This window comes from Neophocaena asiaeorientalis, unplaced genomic scaffold (assembly GCF_003031525.2).
Source record: "Neophocaena asiaeorientalis asiaeorientalis breed wild unplaced genomic scaffold, Neophocaena_asiaeorientalis_V1.1 scaffold280, whole genome shotgun sequence".
In the NCBI taxonomy this organism is placed as follows: domain Eukaryota; kingdom Metazoa; phylum Chordata; class Mammalia; order Artiodactyla; family Phocoenidae; genus Neophocaena; species Neophocaena asiaeorientalis.
The window spans coordinates 4,336,960-4,352,859 of record NW_020185321.1 but is presented as its reverse complement, the minus strand read 5'-3'; the positions used below and the strand labels follow the sequence as shown (position 1 = coordinate 4,352,859).

Genomic DNA, 15,900 nt, shown 5'->3' with positions numbered 1-15,900 from the left:
TGTTATACCATTATATGTGTACTTTTCTGAGTGATTATACCTTAATCAAAAAATAAAACTAATGTTTGCTGTAGATTTCTAGAAAATATTTTTTATCAGGTTGATAAAGTTCTCTTCCTAGTTTACTAAGAATTTTTGTCATGAAAAGGTGTTTGCTAAATTTTACCAAATGCTTTTTCGACATCTATGAAGATTATATAGTTTCTCTTTAAATTCTTAATGAAGTAAATGCCACTTATAGATTTTTCTAGTGTTAAACCATGCTTGCATTCCTGGAATAAATACAGCTTGGCTATGGTATACTTTTGTTTTACACCATTCTAGATTTGTATGCTAATGTTTTGTATAGGATTTTTTCATCTACATTTATGAATGAGAATGTCTCACAACGTTCCTCTTATAACAGCCTTAACTGTTTTGTTTTGTTTTTTAAATAATGTATGTAGGACATCCCCGGTGGCACAGTGGTTAAGAACCCGCCTGCCAATGCAGGGGTCACGGGTTCGAGCCCTGGTCTGGGAAGATGCCGCAGATCCAGGAAGCCTGTGCACCACAACTACTGAGCCTGCGTTGTAGAGCCCACGAGTCACAACTATTGAGCCTGCAAGCCACAACTACTAAAGCCCACGCACCTAGAGCCCATGCTCCGCAACAAGAGAAGCCACTACAATGAGAAGACCGCACACCACAACAAACAGCAGCCCCTGCTCGCCGCAACTAGAAAAAGCCTGCGTGCGGCAACGAAGACCCAATGCAGCCAAAAGTAAATAAATACATAAGTAAATAAATAACAAAATGGCCTCTCTTAAAAAATAAAAAAGGTTATTTATTTATTCATGCATGCATGCACGCAGTGCCTGGTCTTAACTGGACTCTTAGTTGCAGCATGCATGCAGGATCTAGTTCCCTGACCCAGGATCGAACCTGGGCCCCCTGCATTAGGAGCACGTAGTCTTACCCAGTGGACCACCAGAGAAGTCCCCAGCCTTAACTGGTTTTGCTATCAAAGATATGATAGCCCCTGGGGGCTTCCCTCGTGGCCCAGTGGTTGAGAGTCCGCCTGCCGATGCAGGGGACACAGGTTCGTGCGGTCCGGGAAGAGCCCACATGACGCGGAGTGGCTGGGCCCATGAGCCATGGCCGCTGAGCCTGCGCATCCGGAGCCTGTGCTCTGCCAACGGGAGAGGCCACAACAGTGAGAGGCCTGCGTACCACACACACAAAAAAAGATATGATAGCCCCAAAACATGAAGTATTCCATTTTTTAAAAAAGTTTCTCTGAGACTTTATGTAAGATTAGAATGATATATTCCTTGCGAATTTAGTGGAAATCACCTATAAATTCACATAGGTTTGGTGCATCAGAGAAATGTAAACCACTGATTAAATTTCCCGAGGGAGGCTTTTATTTCTTTTTGAGTCAGTTTTCTAAGTTTTTAAAATGAATTTATCCAATCATTAAGTTTTTTAAATGTACTGACATAGGGACTTCCCTGGTGGTCTAGTGCTTAAGAATCCACCTTCCAATGCAGGGGATGCGGGTTCCACCCTTGGTCAGGGAACTAAGCCCACACGCAGCCTGAGTATGAGGGCCACAACTAGAGAGCCTGCATGCCACAGCAGAGGATCCTGCATGCCGCAACAAAGACCTACCGCAGCTGGGGGTGGGGGTGGGGGGAATATGTAGTGGCATAATCTTTTATTATCATCCCTTTTTTCCCCCTTATTATTCTAATCTGTGTTGAGATTATATTCCCCACTTAGTTATCTATCCCCCTCTCCTTTTTATGATCAAACTTGCCAACTTATTTTTTGCTCTTACCTCAATTATATCATTCCTTCTAATTTTTTTGACTTTATGTTGTTCTTTTTCTAACATAAGTTGGATGCTTTGCTCATTAATGTTCACCTCTCTTCATGTGTGTAAGCCTGTATCTTTTCTTCCAACTACCACATTCAATGTATCCTACAAGTTCCACGTGTAGTATTTTCAGTATTATTACGAAGTATTTTCAACTTCCATTATTTCTTTTTTAACCAGTGAGTTACTTCTAAGTATGTTTTAGTATTTCCAAATACATAGATTTGTATTCATTTAGTTACATGCCTGTCTCCAGTCAGACTAAGCTTCATCATCATAAGTACAATTTCTCCAAGGTATTTAAATAAGAATGACCCCACTGTCCATTATCAGTACTAAAAATATGCCCAGAAATATATATACTCTTACTTGAACAAATATTTTGCCCAAACGATGCAATGAATAGGTTCTGAAGGTGTGTTACGAATTGTACAGCCAGGAAAAGTTCTCTGGGTTGGTTTGGGATGACATTCGTAACACTCAGTCACACCCTGCAAAGTCAGGACATGAGAAAAACATTTATCCCATCATGGTGGCTTCTCAATATTGTAATATAATCATAAACATTTCATTCATCTATATTCCAACTGTCAAGAAAATTTTAAAATATTAGTGACTCCAAAATCCTTACTTTACAGATAAGGAACTACAACATAAAAGTTAATTGAATCTACCATAGTCACAGTTAAGACTAAGCCAGGACTTCTCTGATTCCTGGCCTGGTGAGGAGAAAATACAAGTTTCCCTTGATCACACTGAACAGACAGGGAAAGACAAATAACTTTCCAACCAATTATCTCTCAAAGTTGTGAAACTCAGTTATTTAAATATTATTTATAGATTTACCTTATAAGCTCCTGAAGATTAAGTGAATTTAAAGCATTAATTTCCAGATCTATCCAGATACATGGAAAAATCCTAAGCATTACCAAACCAAATACTCTTCATTTCGTTGCTAAAGGGTTATGTTTAAAGTTATACTGTAAGGAATCCTTGAAAGAAGTCCACGGCACCTGAGATAATTTTCTAAAATTTAGAATGAATATTCTTTATCTTGGCAATTCTCAATCTCAGTCTTAACACATACTAGTGTCTCAGGATCATAGTAAAGACCCCAAACCTGCAAATAATATTTTAATATAAACTGCAGCAGATGAAGTGTTTTCTCCTTAATGCCATTTCTGGTGTCCTTCCAATATGCTTTCTTGGGGGCAGCGATATGGCAAGCAGTCACCCCCCATAAACTGATATTTATAAGTCTTTGTAGAATGATATAAATTAAGCTTTCGAAGAGTAATATTAAACAGTAAAAACAACTGAAGCACAGCCACAATTTTCAATATGGAAAAACTGCCAAAGAGCAGAGAAAAATACCAAATTTCAAGTAGAGTTTAATTCCTTTTATTTTCAAAACCTGCAGAATGATTCTTCAAATGTATCTATGTTTAATTTCTTAAAAGAATTCAAAGAAAAAAGATTTGAGCAGCAAATGAATAACAATGCTGAGATTGTATAAAACTGGGTTTATGAACACATGTTTGTTCTTATTCTCTAGTTTTATCTAAATATTTGAAATATCAGTACTCACAAATACTCCAAAAATTTTTTTCAAAGTACTCTTCAGATCTATAAATCCAGACTTTAGATAAGTAACTTTTCAGAAGGCTGGTTTACCACATATCAACTACAACATGACATGTAGTCTCACGGCTACAAAGAATTTAAAAAGGCAAGTTTATTATGCTTGCCAGCCTAAGGATTTTAATATATAAGCTACATGAAACAAAATAGCACAGAGCTAAAAGATCTTTGCCCATATATCCAAAGTTTACTTCTTCCCTCCTTAAGGTCCCAAATAAATGTTTGGGAAGCAAAAAACAAACCAAACGAAACCAAACCAAAAAAAGTACTTTACCTTTTTGATAGTGGTTACTTGCCCAAGATAACCAGCAGTTCCACTCTCAATAAGAGGGACATCAGCTGCTAGACACATTCTATTAACATGATTTCGGGCAGCTGGAAGAAAAATACTAGTTAACAGGAGTTTACAAAAAAAAAAAGAAAAAAAGAAAAAAGAAATTATGTAGTTACCTTTAATTAGGATGAAATTTACCCAAACCATTTTTTATTGTTTTAATTTCATGTACAACTTTCTTATAGCTATGACCAGAGTAATACAAGTGTTATAGACATTTAAGAGACATTCAACAAAATTTCAAAGGTAAGAAATTTATATCACAAATTTACTGTAGGAGAAGCACCCCTATATATTACTTTTTAATACCAAAGTGCCATCTTCCTCTTCTATTGCTGTACCTACTTCTATTAAATATGGCTAAAACATTGTTTCAACGTTTTCCAACCCCTTAACTTGCTCTTATTCCAATAAAATTATCAGGTAATACATGGAAGTAAATGGAGAATGTGGAATATCAACTTTGGAACTATTTATCTTTTTTTTTTTTTTTGCCTCACGGCATGCAGGGTATTAGTTCCCCGACACCTGCAGTAGAAACTCAGAGTCTCAACCACTGGACCACCAGGGAAGTCCCAACTTGGAACTATTAAGGCAGTTTAAGGTGAGGGGGAAAAAGATGAGTCTGGTTAAGAGTTATCCTCTTTCTAATGCTACTTTGTATGTTTTTTCTTTTGATATTTCTGGCCCCAAATTGTTACAAACTCATTTGACAGATGTACATGTGGAAGTAGTTACAGAAAGAGTATTTTAAGTTATTTTCACCCCACATTCCAGACACAAAGATTTGTAAACAATAACTGGCTATATGATACTTGATTATATGAAATATCACCAACTTGTGTAAAGTTTAAATGGTCCAAAATGTGTACACGTAATAGGATCCAGCCTGATATATTTCAGCACCAGATATACCCAAAATAATTCAAGAGCCATGACTTCTGTGCTAACTTTGACATCCTATTGCCTTACTCTCAAAACAGTGGTTTTCAGCCTTCATTGCCCTTTAGATCATCTGGGGAACTGTGAAAAAATATGATCTTTAGGTCCCATTTACAGAGTTTGACTCAATTGGTTTTGGGTGAAATTTGGGCACTGATATTTCTTAGATCTCCACATTCGCGAAGGAAGTCACACTGTGCTTAAGTGCTGGGATAATCTGAAACAAATATACATGCACGCAACCTATGCATCATCCTCTTTAATGATTTTAACTTCCCCTATATTCACATTAGTTCTAGTTAAAATTACAATCAATTGGCAAGCTTTAAACCTGATCTTACTTCCCTTTAGGTCTTTTAAGTTCTAACTCATAAGGACATATTTTAATTAACACTAATTTTGTAAACAACCTTGTTATGAAGGAAGGGAAATACTTAGAATTAAAAGTATTAAAATAATCTCACCTCTGTTATCTAAAGCATTCATAACCAATATAAATTGTCGAAAAAATTCCACATTATAGTCAGGGCTACAAAGTAAAACAACAACAAAAAAAAAAGGTCACCAAAACAACCGGCCTTACACATGAGCTTCACAGTATAATACAGGGTCCTAAAAAGCACATTAAAGTAATAAAAGTACAAAAATAACTGATATTAGGGGTCTCTACAATATAGATAGGTTTGATTTTTCCCCAAACACCAGAAACAGATTTAAACCACACATCTGTTTTGGCCAGCTACCTCGGGCACAGAGCAGAATCTCAAACTGGCATGACTTCGAGTCCCACCAGGCCTTCTTGGGGCAGCAAGTGCCTGGGAACATACAAAGAATACATTCCCAGGATCTGCCTGGCCTGTAGCTTCACCTCACATGGTCAGGATCAGGGAGGGTTCAGGCCCCTAGGGTCCCTGCTTTTAGCAGCACTGGGAAAGCAACACAGGGTAAGGAGGTTGTAGGGCTACAGGCAAGCTTGTAGAGCAAACATCCAGAGAATGAAAAGGAAGCTGGAAACACAAATTCCCTGAGAAAGCATAAGACTTTCTCTAATCCAGGCCTCAAACAAGAACTCATTATTTTTAAAACCACTTACTTGTGGACAACAACTATAGATAAAGGACATTTTAGACGCAGGGTTCCTTTGCCCCAACGCCTCCAAAATTATATTTTTACTCTATCTTTACCGAGATCAGAGTATATTTATGTACCATCAAAACTACTGCCCCATCACAATTCCCAGTGTTATATTACAGAAGTCACAGTCCTAACAAACAAATTATTTTGAGAGGGAACCTTTTAAACTGAAAAAGGCCACAGCTGAAATCGATCAGAATGAGAGCAATATATTTAGAAAAGTCTGAATCATCATGTATATTGATTTCTTATAGTTTAGAATATCTCTTTATTTAAAACAAGAATATAAGGTCCTTTTAGGTTTCCAAGTAACTTATTTATTGAAAGTATTAGAGTAAATGACCTCTTATCTAAATCATTCAAATTATATATATATACACATATATATATACACACACACATATATATATGAACTGTTAAAACAATGTCACTTATGTGGACACAACCTACTACATTTTAATTATTCTAGAAAAATTTTTAAATAAGCAGAATGACTCTGAGTTCATATATTATCTAATAAAAGTATTATACTTTAAAGGTTTAATTAAAAATTCACAGCAAGCACAATTTTGCAACATAATAATTAGAGCATACTTCATGATGCTGTCATGGTAGGCTATGATATTAGCTTTCGGGTAAAACTGCAGTACACTTTCTTTGGCAACCTGGAAAAACAAACAACACTAAATTACTAATTTACTAAATTACTACAACGTTTCTATCTGAATATGAAATCTATCTATGGCAGACAATAGTTATTTCACCTACTTATATACACTTGTACATGAATGGCAAGCTTCAGCAAAAATATCAAATGCAGTAACCAAGTGTCATTCATCCATTCAACAAATATTTACTAAGCATCTTCCATATATCAGAAACTGTATAAGGCACTTGGTGAGCAAAAGTGACATTAATCAAATAACCATCCAGATAAATTTAACTACAAACTATGATAAATGACACATAGAAAAACTAGAGGCTGTAATGAGTGGAAGATATGATTTAGTCTAAGAGATTTAGGAAAGCACGCCTAGAGAAAATTTGAAAAATGAAAAGGAGAAAAGAGTGAAAGTTTGCCCCAAAAGCTGGGAGAAAAGCAAAGAGAAAGATGTTTTAAAACCCTGAATCAAGATGGAACATTCAAGGAACTAAAGAAAGATCAGGATGGCTAGAACCTCAGGGGAGGCTGTTTTCTTCTAAAGGGGACAATGACAAGCTGTAGCTTCTCTTGCCCACAAACACAGGAGCAGCCAAGCTCTAGGCAATGTAGGAACACAAGGCTCATTCTAAGTAAACAATCAGAAATTTAAGAAGGGGACACCATTTACAGGATTGGGTAGAGCACTTTTATTTCCTCTGTAGATAAGAAAGGATGGCACAGTCTTCTGTCCTTTTCTAGACATCTTCTTATTCTTCATAATCCCTCAGCTAAAAAGAGACGGCTTCCCCCATATTCTCCCTCCTACTAGAGAGTCCAAATTAACCTAATACCATAAATAGAAGATCCACCAAAAGGCAGAAATATAAGTGAATAAATAGAAATGATATGAGAAATACAAAGTTACCTGAGCCTTTGATCTTCCAACATGTTTCTTTTGAAACAAAAACTGCCTGTTGAGGTTGCTGACATCAATAGTATCCAGATCAATCTACAAATGCATAAACCCCAGATAAATCACAAATTTCCTGGTATGTCTGAGCAATACGTATCACTATCCTCAGCACCCATAACCCAGAAGTTTTGATATCTGCTACGTTAGGGGAGAAAATGCTTTTTGACCAATATACTAAAGTTGTTAAATTGATAAAAATAATTTAATGCGTATTAAAACAAAATTTAATTTCAGATACAACTTTCTCAAAAATATTTTAGAAAGGATGCTTTTTTTGTTCATTTGTTTAATCATACTGGCAAATATGTTAGGAAATTCCTTAGATGACAAAATGATGCTAAAAATGCATTATATTTCCATCATTTCTCTAATTAATCTGATTACTTTCAAATCCAACATAATAGATCTAACTGTGCCCTGTTCTTTTTCTTAAATGATACTTGGCAAATAGATTTACTGAATTTTTGCTGCTTTCTTTAATTCAAAAGTCTTTACCCACACACAATTTCATTTACAATCATTACTTGAGGGCTGTGGAGGGAAACTTCTACATGAGGTTAGAAGTCTCACGTTTTAAGTCTTATCTAATTACTGCTTCAAAGTAAATATAAGAGAAGAAATAATTATAACTAAAACCATTTTCACTCCATTTCAATAAAGTTACATGAAGAGTAATCAAATGTTCTAACTGTGAAACACCCTAATGGTTTTGGTGAAAATCACCAAAACATATAATCACCTAACACTTTTTATCTGTGCTTTCTAAATTTACTACAAAAATTAAACCAAATAAAAAAGGATCAGCATTTATTTTTCAGGTGCCCCAATTCACTGTCTTGTCTATTACAAAATGATCCTTTTGAAGAAGTATTAGTAGGTATTAGCTATGCCACATTCATATTTGGGATACAGAACTGAATGGAAAGACTAACCCTATAAAAACCAATGGAAAATGCGTAAATGCTTTCCCCCCCAGTCACTCATTTATTAGTTCAGTCGGCCACCTCTACTTTTTTTTTTTTTAATTCCCTGTTTCCACTACACCTTAAGATTCTATAAACTCACATCCAAATTTCAGGCTACAACTCCAATCTCTAAAAAGTTTACATTAACAGAAATGACTTGACTCAGAATTACAGTAGCTTCCCGTCACTGTTCAACAATGCAAAAGTTAAAATCCTAACCAATACCTTTAACGAAATAATCTACGGTGATAACAATGTCACGCAGATTGCACCCAGAAGAGAGGAGCGCGAGCCACAAACGAGTCCTAGGTAAGTCACTAAACCCCACAGTACCTCACTTTTCCTCTTATCTGTTAAAAATAAAATGGGGTGAAGACAGCGTTTACAAGCCTATGATGGTAGTGAAGATTAAGTGCGTTAAGGCGAGTAAACCGCGCAGGACAGCGCCGGGCTCGGGACAAGCGCTCAGTAGGTCCTGGTTGTTACCACCGCCATCCTCTGCTCTGCATATTATTTGAGTTAAGGGGGACTTCGAATTGAACACTCACAACATCCCCAAGGGACTCGAGACAATCCTCTCCTGCCTCCGGTTAAAGCTGGGGAACTGCTCTGAAGCGAAGACACGAGGACTCTTCCACACCCCAGAGCCGCCACAAATTGGCGCTGCCTGGGAGGCGGGGGACGGCTCTTCGCGGGACGCCCGGAAGACCCGGGCCCTTGGCCTCCTCAGCGTGCGGAGCGGGCCCGGCGTGCAGCGGCGCCCGCCCCGCAGCCGCCGAAGAGCTCCCTCTAGGTGGGCAGCGACGACCCCAGGGCCTCTTGGTCCGCCCCCGCACCCACAGCTCAGGTCCGGACCTCCGGGCCCCGATCCCCCGACCCCGGCTCCACGGCCCGCCATTCAGCCCGCGCGCACGCCTGGCCCTCACCAGGTCGATGTGGGAGAAGCCGGTGAGCACGAGGTTTTTGAGGAGCTCGCAGCCGATGCCGCCCGCGCCCACCACCAGGACCCGGCCCCCGGCCACGGCCTCGGCCAGCTCCCGCGGAAGCCCCCGCGACAGTGCCATGGCGGGACAACCACGAGCCTCGGCGCAGGCGGAGGCGGGAGAACTGAGCCGCGGCCGGAAGTGAGTGGGGGAGGGGCGGCCTAGCTTCCGTTCCTGCGCACTGCGGCCGCCTGTCGGCGCTGAATGGGCGGGGCCTGGGGACCTGGCCAGTCCGCGAGCGGCCCGGACTGGGCTGGACTGTGAGCGGAAGACTCTTCACACCTCCGGCTGTACTCCAAGCTGGTAGTGCTTCGCACGGAGGCGCGTAGTTCTGCTATCCGGCTTAAGATTTATTAGATTTTTGATGTGTATTTTAAAAAAATACTTTGCAGCATATATGTAACCGAGCAAAGGCCTCTTATGCCCCAAGTGAAAAAAGCCAAACTTTGACAAGGGGAGTTTGCAGCAAAGTAAGGACTTACTGCAGGGTGCCAAGCAAGGGAGTGTGAAGCAAGCCTCAGATCCACTTCACCTTGGTCTCTGAGTTAGAGGGTTTTTTTTCTTTTTTGTTTTTCAGTACGCGGGCCTCTCACTGTTGTGGCCTCTCCCGTTGCGGAGCACAGGCTCCGGACGCGCAGGCCCAACGGCCATGGCTCACGGGCCCAGCTGCTCCGTGGCATGTGGGATCTTCCCGGACCGGGGCACGAACCCCGTGTCCCCTGCATCGGCAGGCGGACTCTCAACCACTGCGCCACCAGGGAAGCCCTAGGGGTTTTTTTTAAGGGTGAGGAATGTAGTATTTCCTGCCACATCAGTAAATAAAGGATGTCAGTCATCAGCAATTGCAGCCCTCCATCCGTGAGCTGGTGAGCCCCAAGGAAACTCAGGAAGGAAAGAATACCTGCCATCTAGCAGCCATCAGACTGCAGCCACTCCCTACCGTGAGCCCTGAGGGAACTGAGGATGTGAAAACACAGGATACTGGCCCCAGATAGCTGAGGTGCATATCAAAGGAATGATTTCAGTGAGCCCAGACTCTTGCATCTTCCCATATATAGAAAAGCGCTAAATTCCTTAATTTGGGGTATCTGGTTTTCTTTAATTTAGAATAACCCTTTGATGCTCCAACTACCTGCCCTTTGTTGCAAAACTTCTATATAACCTGGCTCTCCCCACCCCACCACCTCCTCAGAGCAGTTTTCTCAGGGTTACTTGCGATGCTGCCTCCCGGGCTTGAAGTCCTAAAAATTCCCGCCAAATAAAACATAACTCTCAACTTTTAGGTTGTGAATTTTTTAAGTCCACAAGGGGAAGAACAAAGAGGCTGGGATTAATCATCATCTTGTGACATTTCTGTGATATTTCTTAATTGTAGTTTTGGGAGTTAGGATGTCTCTGGTTTACAGTTTTCTGGCCACGTGGCCCATGGTTCAGGAGTCTGTTAGCTCATCTTCCTCTGGAGAAACAACATGAGTTTATACCTTAATGATGACATCTGTAATAGCAAGGTTAGTACATTAACGATGTTATCAACAACAGCAATTTTAGCCATCTGACTCTGGGTGATTAGTGTTCAGTTAGCACAGGATTGAGATCAGAGGGGATAAGAAAGGGAATAAAGTTTTGGAGAGAGATTTATCATAAACTCAGTAAAGGAACTCGATTTCCAAGGGACTCAGTTTCAGTTACAAAGTACGTCCTGGGAAAATACTGATGGTGGAAACACTCATAATATTGAATGAAAAAGATACAAGGACTTCCCTGTTGGTCCAGTGGTTAAGAATCTGCCTGCAAATGCAGGGGACACGGGTTCCATCACTGATCAGGGAACTAAGATCCCACATGCCACGGGGAAACTAAGCCAGCACCTGCAACTACTGAGCACATGCACTCTGGAGCCCACGAGCCACAATGGAGGGCCCGGCAGGCAAAAAAAAAAGAAAAAGAAAAGACAAAGATACAAAACCACACATATGATTAAATTTTGTTAAAAAAAACTTTTTTTAAACAGGAAGAAAATAACCATGGTTAATATTTTTGTGTATCTGTGTGTGATGAAATTACGGATAATTTTTATTTCTCCTCCAAACTTTACTGTATTTCCCAGATGCTCATTCTCCTCAAAGAAAATGTGAATTTTAAAATCAGAAAAAATTATTAGAAGAAAAAAGGAAAAGATGGTGTGAAAGGAAAATCAAAACAGAGTACTGCCAAGAGAGCTCTCCAAAATGGATCTGGAAGGCCACTGACAAAGTAATTTATGCATGGCTCAGCCTGGATGAAATCTGACGTTTTGACCACTTACTGTCTTAAGGAAGGCATCCAGAACATCTGCCAGAAACTTGATACTTACCCTTACCCTAATATAACTCATGACAGCCTATCTATTTATCAGATCCTTAACCTAAAACAACTCGTGACCGCCATCCCTAAGGACGAGTATTTCTCTTCTTGTGTCAGAGTACAGTCTCGTGGCTTTTGCCTTTATAAGCCCCTGACTTTTTCTCTTCCCTGGAACACTCCTTCCCTTTTAATCAAATCTGTGTCTTCCGAATTGCAATTCTTATGACGCCAAATATACTCTTTTCTTACCTTCTTTCTTCGTTTTGTTGGTTGACAGTGGAAAACAGAGGAAAATGCTTTTGACTTCTGTGGTCTTCCTCATCAGTTGCTTGGTTCACGAACCACACACCAAGCCTGATCTGTGAGGAGTACTCAGTCTGTTGCCCTGATCCATGAGACGAAGGAAGGGCCAGGGCACCCAACCATGGTTGGGGTGGGAGGCACCCTTGCACAGTAAGCTGCTGATGTTCCTTCCCTACTACTGGCTCTCATAAAGGCCCCCTGTGGCAGCTAAAGCTAACAGAGGTCTTCAACAAAATGCTGACCTTCCTTCTCCCACTAGACACACAGTGGATAGAGCCACCTTCCTTTGCTTCTTTCCTGCCTCCCTCTTCCTTTCGCCTGGGCTGGACACCTAACCCTGAGGCTTTGCTTTTCTTCGTGGGTTGGTGTGTTGTTAAAAACAAGATACAAGCTCAGAACGGAGTCGCTTATGCTAAGCCCCATGTCACCAAACTGAGACTTAATTACAGTTTCGGCTCTCCCAGAAATAGAATCTTAAACCATCAATCAGGAATCACCGGATCAGCACTGGTTAGGTAATCTACCTGAGAGACCCCTGCCGTCCCCTAAAGGAAAGTAACTTGGCAGTAACCAACCCCCTTTTTTGCTGATAAAACTTTCTTGTTCCTGTCCCTTTCTGCCTGTAAAAGTCATTTTGTTTAGCTCCTTGAAGCTCCTTCCTTTCTGCTAGATTGGGTGCTGCCTGGTTCCAATTGAGTTTTGCTCAAATAAATTCTTATGCCTCAGTTTATCTTTGAACAGTGTGTATAAAGTGTAAAATGCTTGCCCACCTTAACAAATTCAAACAGGATGCAAGTGCAGGAAGTCAACACTGAAAAGCACCACTCACAAAACTTCACACCTAATCCTACTCCTCAGGGCCTTGCTGGTGTTTGTATTTCCAGATCTAGATCTTTTACACAGCACTATGAAGAGTTTTACATTTAAGTGGGTCCACACTAGACTTGTTTTCTCATATCTTGCTTCCTTAACAATATGTCACAAACATTATTTCTATGGGATCATGGGAAACGCCCCTGCTAATCTGTACTCTATTTTGGTAAGACCTCATACAAACATGTATAACTAGATTCAAGAACATGTTTGGTTGGAAGCACAAGTTGTCTCCACCTAAAAGTCAGCCACATTACACCTAGCTCAGATATCTGCAAATGTCTGTATCAACAGTTTAAAGCAACAATCCTACCCCATCCTCTCATCAAAAGAGGGTACTCTCTGGCCATTTAAATAAATCCAAAGTGATATACCTGCAAATATAAGCAGTATGTTTTCTGCTCCAGTTGGAGTGAGTGGTCTGACAGTCTGAGGGATTCTCCACCCACAACAGAAGTGCCACAGGGGAACCGGTGGTAACGTCTCCAGCATGACAGAGGAGGAATCAAAACCTCTCTCTGCAGGTCCACACTCAGCCTCAGCCCTGCAAACCCAGTGATCCTGAAATATCACTGACCAACACCTTCACTTTCTTCTACACAGCCAGCCACTTTCCCCCAGGTGCCTCCCACCCTCCCAGGAAAGGGGGAGAGGGCAGGGCAGCATCAGGTAGGGTTCACACCAGTCACACACTGCCCAAGAGAACCACATCTCATGATAATATGGGCCTAATGTGTTATTTACCAAGGTTTATTAACATAAATCAACCAAATTGTTTATGTTAATACCCAGTTTCCTCATCTATGCAGGCAAACAGTAGGTCTGTACACAGCTGGTGGAGGTGTTTTCATGCTGCTGTCAAGGGGTAGCAGAATGGAAGCAGCTGAAAACATAAAAACTAAATGGAGAAAGGGGAGATTGGAGAGGTAGACAGCTTGAAGGAAGGACAATGTCCGGAAGAGAGAAAGGGCCCCCTTCCTGTGATGCTTTAGGGGCAGGAGGTGAGGGCGGAGAGCCTGGGGTGGGGGAATACCAGGCGGGTATAAACAGCTCATGTCACAGGACAGGAGCCTCAAGCAGCCGGAGCAGTTCCAGTAGTTTGCTCTGTCAGCACCCAGGGACAGCAAAAGTGCCAAGGCTGCAGGGGTAGTACGTGGCTGGCTGCGCTCATGGCTCTCCAGCTGCTCTCCCTCCTAGAACCCACCAGTCTGCTTACATAGGATCACCTGCCCTCTGGGCTACAGAGGAGCCACATTCTGAGCTGCCACTGTGGACACAGGCCACTGACCCTGGAAGGGTTAACCAGCCCACAGCTGCGAGGTTCTAGTCCTGGCTCCAGACCCATCAGGGGTGTCAAAAAGCAAAAAGAAACAAGAGCTAATAAATTGTGAGTCAAAATGAGGTAAAAACACAATTTAAACATTAAAATTTGCTTTAATTTATATAAACAAAAGGAAAGGGCTTCCCAGGTGGCACAGTGATTAAGAATACGCCCTGGTCCAGGAAGATCCCACATGCCACAGAGCAACTAAGCCCATGGGCCACAACTACTGAGCCTGTGCTCTAGAGCCCGTGCTCCACAACAAGAGAAGCCACCACAATGAGAAGCCCATGCACTGCAATGAAGAGTAGCCCCCACTCTCCGCAACTAGAGAAAGCCCACATGCAGCAACAAAGACGTAACGCAGCCAAAAATGAAAACAAACAAACAAACAAAAAAAACACAAAAGGAAATGCACTACTTAAATAATAATTCATCTGGGTCCTCTTGGATAATACAAAATTCTTCCACGGGAGTCTGATGATTTTGAGGCCAGCAACTCTTCTCACATGTGTATATTAGAATGGTTCCGAATTCCACAGAAAGACCTGAAAAATACAACATATTCAGGATTCCAACAAGGAGAAGACTTATGAGATACACTCAATATTCAAAGTTTGCCCTGTTTGGGGAAAGCATCTTAGGAACTTGTGTAGAAATCAGCGATTTTTAGAACATGGCTGCTGTCATCTGCCGATGCCGGCCTTCAGCTGCAACATTTCCAGCCTCCAGCCAACCCTGCTCACTTCAGACTGGTCCCCACAATCTGAATTGGTTCTGGCAAGTCCATCCTGTTACTAAAGGCAGTGGTTTTTGTATACTGACAGACTCCCTCGGTTTGTCTCATGTCTGAAGTCAAGGGGAGATTCTGTCAGCAACCAAAGACCTCTGTTCAGTCCTGAATGGCAGGTTTTTCTTCCAGTTCCAGGGCTTGTTCCTGTACTTGGTGCTCCTAAGTGTATAGTCATACCACCCCTTCGATTGTCTAGTTGGTGAATATGTTGTGCAGTGTTAAATACATCACACCCTCAAAGCCGTTTGCCCATTTTGTCTTTATTTCAAAAATCTGAACAAATGGCTAGCATATACTTGAACTCTTGGTGAAATTTAAATGTTAATAGAATAGTATACCCATCAAAAAAATTTTTTTTTCAAAGTTTGCTTAGTGGATAGAGCCCAGACTCTGGAACAAGATTGCTGGAGTTTAAACCCCAGCTCTACCACCCTGAGCAAGTGATTTCATCTCTATGTTATAATGACTATATTTATCATGATGACAAGATTGCTGTAAGGAGGAGTAAACAAGCCAATACATGTAAGATACTTAGAACAGAGCCTGGCACATCTTAAGTGTTAACTGTTAAGCAATTAGAAGAAAATACAAAGGAAGGAAAAAGATGGCTCAATATGAGGATAATTGGCATTGCCACAGGGAGTGAGTCTACCTTACACACTGAAAAAATAATTACTTAAAGCAAAAACAGTGCTCACTAGTTTTCAGTCACAATACAGTTGCAGTATTCCTACAAAAAGTGACTGCTGATTGCAAAAAAACCCACAGATTTATCAGTAAAATATATATAT

At 40.9% G+C, this 15,900-nt stretch overlaps 2 protein-coding genes across 2 annotated transcripts in view; both read right to left on the bottom strand.

Moving 5' to 3' along the window:
- The window catches only part of UBA2 (ubiquitin like modifier activating enzyme 2), a 31,607-nt gene extending 21,983 nt beyond the window's left edge, over positions 1 to 9,624 (bottom strand). Inside the window, exons 1-6 of the mRNA XM_024734097.1 lie at positions 9,420 to 9,624; positions 7,481 to 7,564; positions 6,507 to 6,577; positions 5,243 to 5,307; positions 3,777 to 3,877; positions 2,231 to 2,352 (exon numbers count right to left, since the gene is read on the bottom strand). Coding sequence (XP_024589865.1) covers positions 2,231 to 2,352; positions 3,777 to 3,877; positions 5,243 to 5,307; positions 6,507 to 6,577; positions 7,481 to 7,564; positions 9,420 to 9,557 — 581 coding nt within the window. The 5' untranslated portion in view covers positions 9,558 to 9,624. The remainder of the gene's footprint in view (positions 1 to 2,230; positions 2,353 to 3,776; positions 3,878 to 5,242; positions 5,308 to 6,506; positions 6,578 to 7,480; positions 7,565 to 9,419) is intronic.
- A 5,009-nt stretch (positions 9,625 to 14,633) lies between these two features.
- The window catches only part of PDCD2L (programmed cell death 2 like), a 26,364-nt gene continuing 25,097 nt past the window's right edge, over positions 14,634 to 15,900 (bottom strand). The window contains exon 7 of the mRNA XM_024733739.1: positions 14,634 to 14,864. Within this exon, the coding sequence (XP_024589507.1) occupies positions 14,734 to 14,864 (131 nt within the window). The 3' untranslated portion in view covers positions 14,634 to 14,733. The remainder of the gene's footprint in view (positions 14,865 to 15,900) is intronic.